The sequence below is a fragment of the Dermacentor variabilis genome, chromosome 7 (genome assembly GCF_050947875.1).
Source record: "Dermacentor variabilis isolate Ectoservices chromosome 7, ASM5094787v1, whole genome shotgun sequence".
Lineage (NCBI taxonomy): Eukaryota > Metazoa > Arthropoda > Arachnida > Ixodida > Ixodidae > Dermacentor > Dermacentor variabilis.
In genome coordinates this window covers 165362082-165380200 of record NC_134574.1, presented here as the reverse complement: position 1 = coordinate 165380200, position 18119 = coordinate 165362082, and the positions used below count along the sequence as shown (strand labels likewise).

Below are 18119 nucleotides of genomic sequence, written 5' to 3'. Positions count from 1 at the left end.
TATTGGTCACGCGCACAATATGCCATAAACGTAATTCATATTAGTAGAACCGTTAGTTCATTCATTCATTCATTCATCAGTGTTCAGGAGTATCCCCATGCAGGAAAGAAATTTTAAAGCGTCCCTCCATTCAGGTGAATCATCCGCATACATGAAAGGTACCCCAGAAAAAATAGTAATAAGGAAGCACGGCACTATGTGGTGAGCAGAAAGGTAGGAGCAAGTGTGCAGGCGCTTTCTCGACGATAAGTTCCCAAGCAGTTCATGTGACTCTCTAGAAAGCACGCTATTGTTCGTTAAAAGGGGGGTGGGGGGGAGAAGAAATGGCAGTACACAGCTGTACCGGCCGGTACAATCTCTGAGGCCACGCGCAAGGATATATAGCCCCGAGAACGACTTGGAGGGGCGCTGCGAGCGCCGCTCGCGTGACGTCAGGGCACGGACTCGCGCCTGTCGTCTGCTGCAGTTCGAGCGGTGTCCGGGCGGGCGGGCGCATTCTTCAGTGTTTCCGCTTAATTATTCGCCCTCGTTCACAACGCTTGTGTACTTATGACGGACCTCTGAAATATGTATTTTACGACGTCCTCGTTCGCGAAAATGTAATAGGTCATAGGTCATAATAGGTCGTGTAATGTAATACTGTAATAGCTAGGAAAAAAAATAGGTCTCACCGAGATTTGAACTCGGATCGCTGGATTCAGAGTCCAGAGTGCTAACCATTACACCATGAGACCCACACCTTTCCGACGCCGGGAATCGAACCCGGGCCTCCTGGGTGAGAGCCAGGTATCCTAACCACTAGACCACGCCGGAACGGGTGGCGCACTGCTCAGGAAGGAATTTGTCGACTTCTCAACAAAAGGAGGCATTGGGTTAACCATTTCCCCAACTTTTTCACTCTCGTTGATGCTGGTGTTGATGTAATGGATTTTTATACTTGAATAGTCCTTCTGTGATTGGCACGGCGTCCGAAAATCCCTGCGTTTTCCCACAGAGCGGCCATGCAACGTCCGAATCCGGCCTTTACCGAATTCTAGTTTACTGCACGTATATTCATTCTTTCCACGAACGGTGCGAGAATGGAACACTGTTTCGTGTACAAAAACAGGGTTTAAGTCACATCTGAAAACATGCATGGTAAAACATATACGCATACAAGACAATAAAGGAAATCTTTACATCTAGACAAGAGGAAAACAAAATAACTAGTGTCTTCTGACTAATTAAATTGTCGACAGGTGACCCTCAGGGCGTAAACGAAAGCAGCCGAAGACGAGCGCTCCACAATGGAACATGCTTCCAGCCGACGTCGGCTGGAAGCAAGGCCGGAAGCAAGGCCGGATTCGGACGTTGCATGGCCGCTCTGTGGGAAAACGCAGGATTTTTCGGTCGCCGTGCCAATCACAGATGGACTATTGAAGTATACAAATCCATAACATCAACACCAGCCCCAACGAGAGTGAAAAAGTTCGGGTAATGGTTGACCCAATGCCTCCTTTTGTTCAGAAGTCGACAAATTTCTTCCTGAGCAGTGCACCACCCGTTCCGGCGTGGTCTAGTGGTTAGGATACCTGGCTCTCACCCAGGAGGCCCGGGTTCGATTCCCGGCGTCGGAAAGGTGTGGGGTCTCATGGTGTAATGGTTAGCACTCTGGACTCTGAATCCAGCGATCCGAGTTCAAATCTCGGTGAGACCTATTTTTTTCTTCCCTCGATGCATACCCATACCGCCATGCACCCACCGCAGTTTTAGTTCGTTGTTCCCGTTGTCTGCTTATCAGTACATGGTGCACACGTGATATTGTTTGTTTTGTACGCCTCACGTACAGCCTGAATATTCCCATATCAGCAATCAAATAGCGACAGCGCATCCCGCATTTTTCAGTGCTACAGCAAGCATCAGTTGCTGTCTCCCGTTGGACAAGCGTTTGTGTGCAAAATTGACAATAGTTGGCGCCACAATCTCCAATTGAACGAAACGCGCGAAGTTTGACAAGGTCGCACAGTACAACGAGTTCGTTATATTCATCTTCAGAAACGCAGCGTGGACCAGCGTATACAGGCGTGAACGACGGCAACGGTCCCGAGTTCGTGTGTGAATATGCGTGAAGTGGCAGCGGGCGTAAGAGGTCGGATCACACTGTTAGTCGCTAGTCGGAGCGTTCAGCATTGTTGAATCGCAGCATGTGGTTTGACTGATTAACAGTACAACGTTTCAAAGCAATACTGGGGCTATGATCTATCTAGAATATCTGGGTATCTTTTAAAAGGTCCCCTGACCAGATTTTCCCGCTCTGTATGTCCTCATTCCTTACGTTTTACCTGCCTTGAAATGTAGCCGTACCAACTAGCTCGGAGGCAGAACGTAGTTCAGATTTGGGCACTGTAAACAGAGAAGCGATGCGCGTACACGCGGTGGCAATCATGTGTCTGCAAAGCATCAAGCGGCTACTTTGCGCGAAAACAGCTGAAACGTCAAACGGAAGCTCGCGCTGCTTTTCTCTCCAGCCAGCTAGAGAGCCAATGCCACCCGCACAAACGCCTCGACGCTAGACGCACTGCCCGTAGAGTTGCACTATAGGTTAGGTGTTCTGTGGTTGCACTATGACCCATTACGGCACGTGACTTCGATAAATCATCCAACGCAGAACGCATAGAGTTTGGAACTCTGGCGCTGCAGTCGTCGACCCACCATGTGAATGATGGGAAGTACATGGATTTGTCTGATCTTCGTGCACGCGGATTCAGACCTTCTCGTGGCTTTGTATATTACGCTTTATGCGCCTTCATTGTCGTAAATTTCACAGCAGTCTATACCCTCCGAAGTGCAGAAGACGCTGCGAACACGCACAATCGCTACTATGGTCGACGTGGCCAAATAGAAACGCGCCAAGCGTCTTAGGCACTTGCACGCCCGCGATAAATTATGTGCTCGTATCCTGCCATCGGACAATTTTAATAATGTTTACTGGATTATTCATTACGCAGTACATTGTTGAAAATGCCGAGTTTACAAAGCTACAAAGCCGTTTGAGGCCAGAATGACGAAGTTTGGGTAAATCTATGTACTTCCCATAATTTCCATGCTGTACTTACAACCGCTCCCGTTCAGCTCACTAACGCCAGCGTTCACTCTGGTAATTATTGTATGAAGCTCATTGGCAGCACGCGCAATACCGCCACTCGAAGTACACCATGCAGCGAAAAAAAAAAGAAAGGAAGAAAAAAATTATTATGGCCGAAACTATCGAAGATGATTGTCAAAGTGAGTGAAAAGCTTATGCGGACAGTGAAATATCGAATGGATACACCAACTTTGACTGCACGCCGCAGCATATGGAGAAGCACTCGTGTCACATCAGAGATAAGTGCTTGGATAAGCTGACTTAACAAGGCTGCTCGAAACAGACGCCAAACGACATCCGCCAAGAAATATGTAGGTGAAGACGGATCAATGCCTAAATGCCAGGCTACGGCAGCATTAGAACTAAGTAAGCAATGAAAGGAATGTCATCTTGCGATTCATTGCAAGGTTTGAAAGTGCATCCGGATTTTGACGCATGCACTTCAGTTGCAAGAAGTCAGGTGGGTCGAGCTGATCACCGAGAAGAGGATCGTCCATATGCTCGGCGAGAGCGATGCGTACGCGTGGCATCAATTTATCATCTAGAGAATTTCGGCTCCTGGATGGGAATGCGCAGTAGCACTCAAAATTAAGTATTGCTTATCAAAAATGGTGCCTAAAACATCGACGATGATTGCCAATGTTAATAATTATGGGTATTTACGTACCAAAACCACGATCTGATTATGAAGCACGCCGTAGTGAGGAACTCCGGAAATTTGGACCACTTGGGGGTCTTTAACGCGCACCTAAATCTAAGTACACGGGTGCTTTCGCATTTCGCCCCCATCGAAATGCGGCCGCCGTGGCCGCATTTCGATGGGGGCGATTCCGCGACCTCGTGCTTAGCAAGCCCAACACCACAGCCACTAAGCAAACACGGCGAGTGATGACTGCCAATGTAAGCGAATGGCCGAACGCCTTGAGAACACTTATTCGCTTAATTAGATTAATTATGCACTTGAAGGCGTATATTTGCTTCAGCGAGGATATTTAGGTAGTAGTAGTAGTAGCATGTATAAGACCTTTATTCAGCCCAAAATTACAGGCCGAGCATATCGACCGCCTGGGCGGCCAGTCGACACTGTTCTTCCCCCTCAGCGCGAAGCCAGTCGAGCCAGGTGGTAATGGAAAGAGAAGGGGAGGACAAAGACATGATTGCTGGGAAGCCGGACAGTAGAAGAAGCAATGGAATAGGCCCGCATAAGTAGAGGGGCAGTTGAGACAGGAGGGGTCGGAGCGATAGCGATAGAGAAAGAGGCGGGAAGGGGTAATCAATGCATTCATTCGGATGTGCCGCAGAAGGCGAGCTGCCGGCACAGTGGGTGATGGATGACGGGGATGGCAGAGGCGCTTGTCTAGACGGAGCTGGAGGTAAGTTTCTTTGATGGTGCGGCGCAGAGAGCATCCCACAGTCCTCCGAGGGCCTGGACCAGGGGATCAACGGTGCCCGGTTAAAAACGTCACGGGCGAGGTGATGGGCCAGCTCATCGCCGTCAATCCCCGAATGCCCAGGGACTCAGCGGAGGAAAACGGTGGAAGACTGCAGTTAGGAGACCACTCGTCCGACCTCCTGTTGGAGTGAATGGGTAGGGTGCGGCTCTGTATGTGGGGGATAGCGGCTTGGGAATCGGAGTATACCGTACACTTTGGGGGTGAGGGAAGGGAGACTCGAAGGACACTCGAGCACCGAGTGACCACGCACCGCAGGAGGTGAGTTACCGAATGACAGGCCGTACGTGACAGCGTGGTGGAGGGCTTGCACATTCTTAGCTGCATGCAACAGGAAGCCAAGAACTTTGCATTGGGGGATAATAGGAATGGGAGTGCCAGAAAGATGGAGGGAGATTAGGGTGTTGCGGGAGCGCTGGTATGAGGAGTAGTTAAGGAGGAGAAGATGGGATTTCTCCGGAGCAGGAGACAGGCCAGCAGTGGAGAGAAAGGAATCGATGAGATCTAGGCCACGTTGCAGGGTGTCATGTACGTGACCGGGAGAACCAGGCGAACACCCGGTGGGTGATGACGTCGGTATAAAAGATGTGGTGGAGGTCAAAAATTCGGGCTAGTTGGGAGGTGAGAGGGGTCATAGCAAGATTAAAATGGGCAGGAAGTAGAACAGCACCTTGAGGTTTGCCACGGGTGAGGGGGTGTGGGTCGGACAGACGAGTGCCTACTTGAAAGCGAACGAGAAGAAAGGGGGGTCAACCGAGGGGCCCGATTTTTATTAGTCATATCATAAGAAGCCAACAAACACTGACACCAAGGACAACATAGGGGAAATTACTTGTGCTTAATAAATGAAATAAAGAAACGATAAAGTAATGGAAATTAGAGTGGATGAAAAAACAACTTGCCGCAGGTGGGAACCGAACCCACAACCTTCGCATTTCGCGTGCGATGCTCTACCAATTGAGCTACCGCGGCGTCGCTTTCCCATCCACTTTCTTGGGTATTTATGTGTCCTAGTAGAACCCTGGGAGTGTTAGCCAGCGCCACCACTCACAGACCTTGGCGGCGGACGTGGAACGTCTTTTTTGCCGCAGGCGTCACGAGAACGTGATCTTTTAGGGTGAAGGCAACTGGTCAAGAAACCCACATATGCTACCTGAAGGCATGAATGTTGCCGGATTCGAGACCCTCGTTATGTAATGAACGAGAAGAAAGGGGGTTAACCGAGGGGCCCGATTTTTATTAGTCATATCATAAGAAGCCAACAAACACTGACACCAAGGACAACATAGGGGAAATTACTTGTGCTTAACAAATGAAATAAAGAAACGATAAAGTAATGGAAATTAGAGTGGATGAAAAAACAACTTGCCGCAGGTGGGAACCGAACCCACAATTTCCAACCTTGCTCGAACCTCTGAACTGATCCACAAGACCGCATTGCCGAAAGTCGAACTAGGAACTATCACCCCTTTCCAAATCCCTCTCACGACGTTGTACCTATTGTAATTTCAGAGTGCCCTATTTTTCATCACAGCTGCATCCCTGCTACCTTTAGTCGTTACACATTTTTTATTGGCACTTAACCTCATTGGTTACCCGCACGTCAAGATATTTGTACTTATGCACTACATTCAGCGTATCCTCCTGTATCATATGCTCGCCGCCCTGATTATCATTAAAAATCATAACTGCCGATTTTTCGTTACTAAACTTGATCTATCTCCCTCTTTACCGCAAGTGTCCATCACTCCTTGCAAATATTTCTTGTTGTCAGCTATAAGTACTATATCATCCTCGTGCATCAGTCTTGGTAATGGCTGTTCAATCTATTCTTATTGCTTGAAAAAAAGACAAGTTGAAGCCGAATCCCCATTTCCCTTATATACCATGTTCATCTTGCTTAGTCTCCAGCCAGCTTTACCGTCCATTATCGTTTTGCTCCACAAGATGTGCCTCCACAAACCGGTATACCATCGGCTCCTCCTGCCTTAGGTGCACTTCTGATTTCCTCCCACTTCAGCCTTTATTCCTACCACCTCACTATGTTAATTTACGCTATGTCTGAATTGGCACTGGTGCTCGTACTTGTATTTCTTCTCCTACAGACTCTACGTTTCTTGAACCTTGGTGCCTCTCCGGGTCCGTCTTTGTCTACGCTGGTGGCCTCAGGACTCTGGGTCCCCCCCCCCCCCCCGCCGCCCACAAAAACAAAAATATCGTTGCCCAGATACACGTTGCAAGCATAAACTTCTGTCGCGGCCTGCAGGCAGTCACAGACAGCAGGAAGGGCTGCCGCGTTGTCGAGCGCTCCTCTGGACCACGCGGCAGCCCTGCGAGGACCGCTGCTTTCCGCAGCTGCCGGCAGGCGGCGACCGGTCCAGAGCGTGAAGAGACTCACGAGCCAGACGGCGACGCATATGGCGCAGAAGAGCACGGACGGCATGAGCATGTTGAGGTAGTCGACGAGCACGTCCCGGCAGCCTTGCTCGTGGTACTTGAGGCATGCGCCGGCGGAACTCTCCACCACGCAGCACGTGCGAGGCACGAACGTGCGCGCCGACGAGCTGGCCGCCACCCTGCGCGAGGGAGATCGAGAGGTGTCCCCGCTTGAGGTTTCGCATCCACGAAGACTACCCACTGGGCTTAGTCAGACTTGTGAGGTAACCGAAGCCTGTCGAAGCTCTCTCAGCATTTCCGCAACAACATGCATTGGTCACATGGTTGGAAGTCCTTGCTATAAAGCGTTGTTCTTTCTTTAGTCGACCCGGCATGAATTAATGCACAAGTGTGCTTATGATTTGCTCTTATCTCTTTCTTTCCACCTGCCCTGCGGCCGTGATTTCGGGCAAGGCCTGCCCACTATACTGCCCTACCCTGCGCTCGAGAACGGGGTTATGGCACCCGCAATACGCTCCAGCTGCGTTTGTCTACTAACACCGAAAACGTGTGTCCTCGTACGCCCACCCCCGCCACCCTCCAAAAAAAGAAAATGAGTACCAGGATACCCGGCATAAACCTACGTGCGACAACACCTGCCTGCAAGACACCATCTATCTCACTGGCAAAATGCGAGCCGCCTCCCTCACCCCCCCCCCCCTTACCTAAAAAAAAAAAAGGCTGTGCCACTGGGTTTCTCTCTCCTAGTGTTTTTTTCTTCGTTCATTGTTATTCTGGACGCTCAAATTCCGCCATGTTGTCAAATTCCTCTACGTTTGCATTTTGAGCTAATCGGAGGCCGCCCTGTGAGCCATTCAGAGCTGACAAGCAGTGCTGTAACGGGACTGTCCGGTTCCGCTGTGTTAGCGTTCTGAACCACGCGAGCCATTCAGGGGGAAAATGATGGCGGCGAATCTGACAGTACAGCGGGCCGGTCCTTTTCAACCACGCGACACACGAGCACAACGCACATGCGTCCCTTTCCTGCCAGGTCGGCGCCCGTGGTGGCCATGGTCCAGTCCGTGTAGTTGCGGACGCCGCAGCACTTGAACTCGCGGTGCAGGCTGTCGAGCTTGTCGCGCGACGAGGCGTCCACGAAGTACTGGTACATGGCGTACTTGAGGTCCTCGTCCACGTCCTGCCGGGCGCGCATCACGTACCGGTGCACGACGAGCGCGCTCAGCACCACGTTGACGATGACCACGAGCGCCATGGCGTTGTAGACGGCGCAGCCGCGCACGCCGCGCTCGGCCGACAGGCCGCCCTCCTTGGCGCCGTCGCGCCTGCGCAGTCGCCACGAGATGCACAGGCCGAAGGCGCTCACCACGAGCAGCACGCTGCCGCTGCCCACCATGAAGAGGGAGACCTGCGGGCGGCGCGACAGTGTGATATGAGGTATATATACTACACACGCATCGCGATCATCCTGACAACGTGGATGGGACACGCTCGGCGCGCAACAACGGCCCCGACAAACAGATGCAGAGCACATGCATGTGTCGGGGTGGATTACGGGGCGGTATTCTCGGAAGATCTCTGTCGGGGATATCTTTCGTGAAATTTCGCGTGACGATAACGCTGGAATCACTGTCGTATACCGCCGAAAATTTAAACGCTCCTGCAACTAGGCTAAGACCACGGAGTACAGGGATAGATCCAGGGCAGGGGGAGGGGGTTGTAGGGATGCCTAGGGCCCCCTTTCTGGAGCCCCCAGTGACGGGGTAAGTGTGATTTCAAAGAAACGGCGGCGTCATGTGTCACGCTTTGGTGAAAGATGGCGCCAACGTTTCATATGGCGGCGAGGAGTTACGGAGTCGCCATCCATCGGAAGCGCCTCGCTGGCGTAGTATGAGGGATCACGCGGCGCGCTCCTCTTAGGTTTTGCTGTCAGCGCTCACCGAAAACACCACGCGCGAGCTCTCCCGGAAATTTCTGTAAGTACTTTCGAAACGAGAGAAGTTTTTACTGTCTAAATCATAATCTTGGGCAAACTGAAAGCACACAATCGTTTACAGATGCTATCTCTTTACCGAATACGTACAGTGAACGCCACTACGCGCGGTCGCCGCGATGGAGTCTCCCGAACCGGCTTCTTGCGTGAAAGGTAGGTAAACGCTGAGAGCAAACTATGTGAAATATGTTCTTATAGTGTTTGTATAACTAAATGGAGCGTAATAGAATGAAGCCTCAATGCAGCGATCGCACAGATTCGCAGCGACCGACTGCGCGTCAATTCAGGTTTATTTGCATCTATACATGTACAGATGACCGAAGTACAGACAAAAGCCAAATGAATTCGGCTTGACGGGGTCTGTACCCCCTACAGAAATGACATTGTGCACAATAAAGAGAACACAAGAGAACACGTCTGCAAGCTTGTCCGCGCACTGTTTCGCTTTCGCCGCGTGCGCGTTTTCGCACCGTGCCATGAGCTTTAGGCCGCAGAATAATGAGCACTTGACAGTATACAAGCAACCATTGTTGCGTGGGCGCTATCAGAGCTCTTCAAAAATAATTTCATTGTAGAGACTTCGACGCCTACAGGGACTGTGATGTGCCGTCGCGACGATTCAATCTTCTTTTTTTCTTCTAAATTCTTGGGCATTTCAATATTATTTCTCGAGTTGCGTCGCACTGTATGTTAATCGGTGTTCTCAGCCTGCGATTTCCCGCTGCTTCTTTCTTGTAATCCAGTGCGTTAATTAATAACACAAACATGACCATGTGTCATACTTTTCATAGTGTGCTTCTTACCGCTCCCTTTCCACTCCAGTGAACTTGCCAGTATCTATAGCATCGACAAGTTCATAGACCAAACCGTCATGACATTAGTCGGGCAGCGGACTCGGGCGAGCGTCTCAGTGCGCGTTTTCCGAAGATCGCAGACCCGGCGCCGTAGCAGAAATCTTCCTCGCGCCTGTGCTTGCTGCATACCCGAGTTGTAGCCGATGACTGTTTGCCGGTTTTATGTTTCGCGAGCCAAGCTTCACGCGGCTTGTCCTGCGGCTACGTGTGCATAAGGCTGACACCGAGCTTCGTTGCGTACGTCCGGCATTGCGGCACCGAGCAGTAGCCTACCATGTTGCGCGCCTTCAAAGGCAGCCACTACCTATCGTAGTGATTTCAAGCGTTGTAAAGGAGACACTCGAAGCGGGAAAATCTCGCCACTAAATGAGGACCGCAGCGTACGAGGGAATTTAAACTCTCGTTTTCAGCTCGTATCGGCGCTCCCGAAGCAGCCGACGCGGCCGCTATGTCCACGTGATCCCTAATAGCGCGTCACGCCGACGGTGGCGCCAGATTTTCCAGTGGTGGAGCTCGAGGCCAATAGCCACGGAGGAAGGAAACTCAGGAGAGGCCCTGACGTCACTCTTTGTGAAGCTAAAGTGAAGCCGGAAGTTTGCGTTGCTCATGGCGTTGCTCCGCCTATCGGGCCAGCTCTCCTCTCTTGTTTACATTTCTCGCGAAACCACGCCGCGCTGCGCGCAACCGTGCTGCTCGGACCCGCGCGCTCTGCAGCAATAGTAAACAATCGTTAGCACGTTAGCATGATTCCGCCAAAGAGGGCAAAATTTCCCGCGGATATTCCTTCGTCCGTTGCCATTGCCGTGGCGCGGTACATTGCGTACAGCGTTGCATGCGCGTTCATTTCACGAACTTTAGTTCCTCCTGTCCCACCTGGCCACAGCAACATACTGGAGAGAACGGTCCAGATAACGCAGCGCAACCAAACACGGAAACCAACGCAAACCTGCCCGCATGGCGCCTTTGCCACGGTACGAAACCTACGGAGCAACACGTGTGAGCGCACAGAACCAAAACAGAGCCGCCATTGTGGCCCGAAAGGCGTGGCCGCTACAACAAAGAAGTAAAAAATCAGAAAAAAAGAGGAGAACCTACTACGTCACTTCCTCCACACTTTTCTCCTAGCACGCGGAGGGGGTAGGGCCTCTCCCCAGTTTCCTTCCTCCATGGCACGGAACAATAATAAAGCCGCCATTGTCGCCCGAAAGGTGGGGCCACTACAGCAAAGAAATAAAAAATAGCAAAACAAAGGCGAACCTACTACGTCATTTCCTCCACACTTTTCTCCTAGCGCGCGGAGGGGGTAGGGCCTCTCCTCAGTTTCCTTCCTCCATGGTTATAGCTAAAGTTACTGTATATGCTCCTTCCCTAAAAGGCCTAAAGGACCTATAAACGAAATTTGAGTGAGAATCACACACACACACACACACACACACACACACACACACACACACACACACACACACACACACACACACACACACACACATATATATATATATATATATATATATATATATATATATATATATATATATATATACATATATCAACATTACCTTTAATCTATACCTCTTATTAAATTTGATTACGTCTACTGCTACCCTCTCATTAATGCTGTAGAATTTGTCAATGTTGCCCACTATGTCCTTATGGATTAGGAATCCTACCTCGTATTGCTTCTTATCTGGGAGAACTCTATAGCAGAGGACATGGCCGTTAGTCAGCACTGTACAATCCTCACCAGTTCTTCTAATCTCACCAAGGCCAATGATATCCCAAGCAATGTTTGATAGTTCCTTAAACAGCCCTGCTAAGCTAGGCTCACTCGACAGAGTTCGGGTGCTAAAGGATGCCAGGGTCAGTTTCCATTGGTGGCCTGTCCAGGTCCAAAAATCATTACAACCCTCTGCTGCGTTACAAGTCTGACCACCGCATTAGTCAGGTGCTGCGCAGCTGCTGAGGACTGAAGGCCGTGGGTTAATTGTAGGAATCATGAGGGAGGGGGTGGCCGAATACTGCACCAGGGAGGCCAATTCCTGTTCTGGTGAGGGAGCGTCTTTGTTTAAGCTTATCGACCCTTCCTAATTTGGTTGTACCTGGATTCGTATATTCCCACTCGCTCTCGGCATCTTTCGCCGGTGTCAGGCGCCACTCTAAGCCTGGAGATGCAGTTAGATAATTAATTATAATTACGTATCTCCGTGAGGAAAAAGTTACTGGCGGCTTCTTCACTGTACTGGAATCAATATGCACTAGGTCTTCTTCGAGTAACGCAGTGTCTCCTTCTTTAAATATGGTGCATGATAGTTGGGACACGCTGCATAATTCACTCAATAAGCGAGATGAGGCCAAGCCATATTCATTAGAAGTCAGAATCAATAGCAGTCATGCAAAGCAGCGCTTATACGCGGACTCCCAGTAAAAAAAAAAAAAGAAACAGTGTATATATATATATATATATATATATATATATATATATATATATATATATATATATATATATATATATATATATATATATATATATATATATATATATAGAGAGAGAGAGAGAGAGAGAGAGAGAGAGAGAGAGAGAGAGACTGAAGCTTCTTAGGAAAGGTGAAGCAGTATTAGTGATAGCGCGAGAGACGCCAGACTCTTGGCGGTGCGAGATGACTCAGGCTGTGAAATTGAAGTGGCCCCTGCTATGAAGTCTTGTAAGGACTCATATAAGGGCATCACTTCAGTGAACAATTTTTCGAGGTCACACAAAGTTTTTTCAAGTGCAACTGTTATTAACGGCTATATATATATATATATATATATATATGGGGTTCGGAAAGCTGGTCGGGTTCCAGCTTTCCCGGAAAAATGAAAACTTTCTGCATACATACATACATACATACATACATACATACATACATACATACATACATACATACATACATACATACATACATACATACATACATACATACATACATACATGCATACATGCATACACACATAAATACATAGATACACGCACATACATACATACATACATACATACATACACACACACACACACACACACACACACACATACAAGCGTGCCTGTCTTCCTTCTCGTGAAAAGGCCCGGAAACAGTCAGTAGTGCGTCTGTCTGTCTCACCAGTGACAGGTGATGTCCTGGCATGAGGGCGAGGATGTGCCTCTTCCATCGGACTCCGTAGCTGGCGCCGAGCAGCGCGATGCCCACCGCCAGGACGGCGACCAGGGCGTTGCCCCAGAAGAGCCCGTTGGCCAGCACGAGCCGCATGGCTGCTGTCGGCCTGCGAGGCTTCTGCTGCTGCTGCTGCTGCTGGACGCGCCTCTTGTTCAACGGGCCTTTCCTCCTTGTTCCATGACGCTTACCCACTAGTGGCCGAGACGGGTCCGGCCTCTAACGGAAGAAGGGGGGACAAAAATTCAAAGAAAAAGTATAGGGCAGGTTATAAGGTAGAGATTTAGTAAATAATATGTGAAATTACATAAATTTTAGAGAGGCTGACATTTTTAGAAGAAAATGCGTGGATCTAGATATTGACAGCGCACTTGTGGCGTTATTAAAATGAATTCGAACACGATTGCTAGTGTCGTGGAGGACATTAAATCGAGCTTAATTTTAGAGTCTGAATTGGACGGCCACTTTTGGGCCAGAAGCTACGACGATAGCTCGACGAGACCAAAAAGACCTTACGTGGCAACGTAGGCGTGGTACATAGAAAAACTAGCACACAGTGAGACATAGTAATAATTATATACAAAGATTATGAAACAAACTATGGCTGCAACAACAAAAAGCAAAAACTTATCATTTTGCATCAGAACTAACAGCAGCACATAAGCAGAGGAAACAAGTGCTTCTGCACATTAAACCTGTAACCAGAAAGAAGTAAAATAAGGTTTGGACTGATAGTGCCGAGCATATTAATGACCAAAGATTCGCATGCATTGTTGTCAGTGTTACAATCAGTCAGGTCTTAAATGTAGCAGAAATTAATAATTAAGCAAAGTATAACGGAATTTGCTTGCCACTGTAGTCTCTAACATCTGCGTATAACATCTGCGTCTCTAACATCTGGTAGGTTGCAGACTAGCGGCTGGTGTTGATAACAACATGTGCGGAAATGTGGGATAAACGATTTGTCGGAATTTCTCGTGTTTGCAATAAGTCGACGGCATTCTAAACATGCTAAACGTGCGATGAAATAGGTTCCAATTGTGTGTGAAAATTTAATCACGCATAACAAGCGGTACGTGTAAATCTTTTCAATTCGAATAGCATTAAACAATTTATATCCGTGTCACGTCTTAGCGATTCCATACTTGCGAGTTGGCGAGTAACCTTTTTTTCCTGTAAGGTGAGAAGTGTCTATTAGCTCTAGTAGTTGTGTACACCAGACTAATGACTAATGCTTAGGTGTGAATTAAACAATCCATAATATATTTATAGTTTCTCGGATACCGGGGGCTTGCTGTGACAACGGGATACAATTCCTGTCACTGACGATAGCTTTCTGGACAAGTAGTCAACGTGTGTGATCCAGTTTAACGTAGATAAAAAACAGCCTCCAAGAATTAGGTAGTTATCACCAATCCCTGTTTCTCGACTCACAAAAATTGTATAGCATTGTTCAATGTTGCTGCTTTATTCTTCACACCCGCCGTGGTTGGTTAGTGGCTATGGTGTAGGGCTGCTAAGCACGAGGTCGGGATACTGAATCCCGGCCACGGTGGCCGCATTTCGAGTGGGGCGAAATGCGAAAGCACCCGTGTATTTAGATTTATGCGCACGCTAAAGAACCCCAGGTGGTCCAAATTATTCCGAAGTTCCCCACTACGGTGTGCGTCATCAGATCGTGGTTTTGGCATGTAATTTTTTTCTATTCTTCGCGCGAAAAATCATGACGTTGGTTTTCGCTACATTGACCTTAATTTGATTTTCCTTGGACTACATGGACGGCTTCGTTAAGAGGTCGTTCCATTGGGATGATAACGGGTTTATGTTGGATTCGGCCCCGAGAACAGTACTGTCATCCGCACAAATAACGAATTTTGCCTTACCAAGTTTATGGTATCATTAACATAAACATTACACAAAAGTGATCCCAACCTACTCCCTTGTGGTGCATCAAATTCATTGTGTCGGTGGGATGACGTTTGGCCCTGTTTGGCCCACATGTGTATTGTATATTTGCCTTTCGAGAGAAGATTGTAACAAATTCGGTAAAATACAGCAACTACATATGACTGTGATTTGTAGAGCAATGTTGCATGCTCAAATCAGTGAAACGCCTCGCTAAAATTCACAAATAGCGCAAGCGTAAACACGCCCAATTATTAATTTAGGAAATTGGCATGACATCCTCCTCGTGTTACATATAGATATTCGTGAACGGTCATGCAGATGTTCCCCTGCCTAAAGCTGAACGCAATTCACAAGAATATAACTTATTGTCGGAATAAAATATCTAAATACCTTTTCTTTCTGTAGTTCACAAATCGACGGAATGTTAAGAAGAAATGGTCAATGGTCTCAGGTTCCTGGAAGATATGGTATCGAGAGGACGGCGCCAGACGAAAAATTTTAGTGGAATAAGGCAACGCAATTTTACGAGTCATATTTCCAATTTGAATTTGGACATCATTGAATCTCGCATGGGTAAATCAAAATTAAATAGTTAAAGTCTGTTGTTGGAATTGTCACTGCTGTCGCATCTTGAAACGCCGTCTAGATGTAGATGCAGATCCCAAATAGTAGTTAGTGGCACATACGCACTCAGGGTATCACCGCTTGTTTGTTTGTTTGTTTGTCCGTCTGTTTGCTTTCCATCAGGAATCTTCGTCTTCGTCCCTGTTAGACTGCACTTGATCGACGCAGTGCCGCCGCCTTAAACTGATAAAATTCTTTTGTTAGCTTCTTTCTCTATCTCCTTCCTGTAGTATTGTTTATTGCATTTATACTTCCAGCGCACAAGTTATTTTACTGGCCAACCATACTCGATATTTTCGTTTCTTTCATTGCGAAACATACTTTAGCTAGCTACTCGGAGCATGTGTTTCTCCGTGACGTCATGCATTCTCTTCTCCCGTACACACAAGATGGCGCTATAGTAACGGGGCTGTGGCAGACGCCACCAGCCTGTTTAAAAGGGGAGGCTAACAATCCATCCGTGCTTCCCTCCATTCATTCCATCCATTCCATCCATCCGTCCGTCCTTTATGTTCCCGCAAAAGCAGGGAACATAAAGAATTGATCTTATCACAATGAACTCATTGCAGGATCAATTATTTGTTGACACGAACAGTGATCCTAACGACAGAAAACAGGTGAAGAAGAAGAAGAAGAAGAAGAATGTTATTCATTCACTCAAGAAAATGAAAGCACAACAACAAAATACACATAATGGAGGCATATAATAAAGCACAGAATGAACATACCGAATAAGGGTATAAAAGCGACCAACTCGGCGCCGTACGGCACCACCCCGTCTCAAAGGCGATGCTCATAATATCCATCCCACAAGGTCGCGAATTCGATTCACGGCGTCGGTGGCCGGGAATCGAATTGGTGACCTCGCGCTCACCAAGGACGCCACATGCAACTAAACCACAGCGGCGAGGGACATGAGACGGAGTAGAGAGAGAGAAAAGAAGTTGAATGATAAGAAATGCAGAGAGGTCGGCCTGAGCTACATTCTTCTATAGCCAGCTACGCTATAGAGGAGGGAAAATAGCAAAGAAAGAGGAGCATGATGGGTGACGATGACGCGGGACGGAGTAAACACACTATGAAGTCTACGTAAGTGAATCTGTTTAGGAGAGGTCTGGACCATACATAGAGTTTCCAATGAATACTAGAGAGAAGTCCGGCACTGCGATTTTTCAACTATACCGACGGGTGGCACACGGATTTGTCCAATCCTCCTGCTTGCGTGACTTCAGGCGTCCTAGTGCGGTTATGTATTACGCTTCATCTTTCTAATTTTCCAAGGAATCGTTCTTCTCTAAACACTGCAAAACAATAAGTGTGTTGCGCACATGAATAATCACTGCGGATCGTTGTATCTACACACGCAATTATTTCGTATGAAAATGATCAACTTGCAAAGCTACCAGGCCGTTGTTTCAGGCCAAGGTGATAACTTCGTCCGCACGATTTCTTGTTAAAAGGCGACTCGACAGCGGCCGACAATGAGGAAAAAGGAGGTCGTCTTGCGTGCATCAGGGTGCCATGTGGTCTATTGTTTAGACTGCACTATATGCGGGCTCTAACCATCTTTTTTTTTAAATTTTCATTGAATAAAGCCACACTTCCGGTTCTGGCTTCAGGCGCGCGCAGTTTGAACGAGCGTATCTGAGCGTATCATTTCGGCCTTTTTGCGGTAATTAAACCACAATTAGTACATGACCGGGGTAGTTGGAGAAGTATGGGAGAGGCCTTTGCCTTGCAGTGGGCGTAACCAGGCTGATGATGACGATGATGATGATGATGATGATGAAACATTATTATTGTTGTGTATATAGCTATATACGCTAACTTGGGACGCCTTTTTCGTCGTACTACGTGCACTAGAAGGCCTCAAATCGTTTGGTTTGAAGAGACGAAAGTGACCAGATAGCCAGATCCTACGAAACCCCTAATCGATTCGAAGTCTCAAATGAATAAGCTGTCCACAAAATAAGAATTTTAGGCATCTCAGTGTTCTGTATACCAATTTTCCTTTTGTTCTTTTAATTTGCGTTTCTCCTCTTCAAATAGGAATTCTCTTAACGTTACCTCCCGCCGCCCAATTCCAGCTGGCCCATCCCCCTAAGTGGGTACGTGCCATAAAAGCGGATCATCATCATCATCAAGATCTTTCCTGTGATGTGAACTGCCATACCTGTATCTCCCGCAAAGACACATGCGCCCCCGGGATTCCTATTATAATGTTTTGTTAAATTTCCCGTGGTCTAAGCAGTCCTGCCAAAATTGATTTCTACGAAGGTGGTGCGCATTTGGCGACAAGCGAAATAACGGAAAACCAATAGGAAATGAAGACCACGAGAGTGAGGCGGATTTGATTGGGCAAGCAGCCGCATTCGCCGATTGCGCAGGCCCTCGGAAAGGCGCGTCCCGCAAAAAAAAAAAAAAAAAAAAAAAAAAAGGAGCGAAGGGTGACCCACCTATAGGAAGGGGGCTCAAAACCCATAGACCACACAGACGGCGTCGCGCGCCTTTCGTCAGTCGCGTGCACTAGATGTGGCCGCAGATCACGGCCAATCAGTTGTACCGCGAGCGGCGTCTTGC

General features: G+C 48.1%; 1 protein-coding gene and 4 non-coding genes across 5 annotated transcripts in view; 2 read left to right on the top strand and 3 right to left on the bottom strand.

Annotated features, from left to right (window-relative positions):
• LOC142588435 (CD63 antigen-like) overlaps positions 1–18119 on the bottom strand; it is a 57523-nt gene that overhangs the window by 294 nt on the left and 39110 nt on the right. Inside the window, exons 2-4 of the mRNA XM_075700174.1 lie at positions 12957–13226; positions 7983–8377; positions 6974–7151 (exon numbers count right to left, since the gene is read on the bottom strand). Coding sequence (XP_075556289.1) covers positions 6974–7151; positions 7983–8377; positions 12957–13103 — 720 coding nt within the window. The 5' untranslated portion in view covers positions 13104–13226. The remainder of the gene's footprint in view (positions 1–6973; positions 7152–7982; positions 8378–12956; positions 13227–18119) is intronic.
• TRNAQ-CUG (transfer RNA glutamine (anticodon CUG)) lies at positions 663–734 on the bottom strand. The gene has a single exon. It is a non-coding gene; the product is annotated as a tRNA-Gln (tRNA).
• TRNAE-CUC (transfer RNA glutamic acid (anticodon CUC)) lies at positions 742–813 on the bottom strand. Its single transcript has one exon. It is a non-coding gene; the product is annotated as a tRNA-Glu (tRNA).
• On the top strand, positions 1545–1616 carry TRNAE-CUC (transfer RNA glutamic acid (anticodon CUC)). The gene has a single exon. It is a non-coding gene; the product is annotated as a tRNA-Glu (tRNA).
• Positions 1625–1696, top strand: TRNAQ-CUG (transfer RNA glutamine (anticodon CUG)). Its single transcript has one exon. It is a non-coding gene; the product is annotated as a tRNA-Gln (tRNA).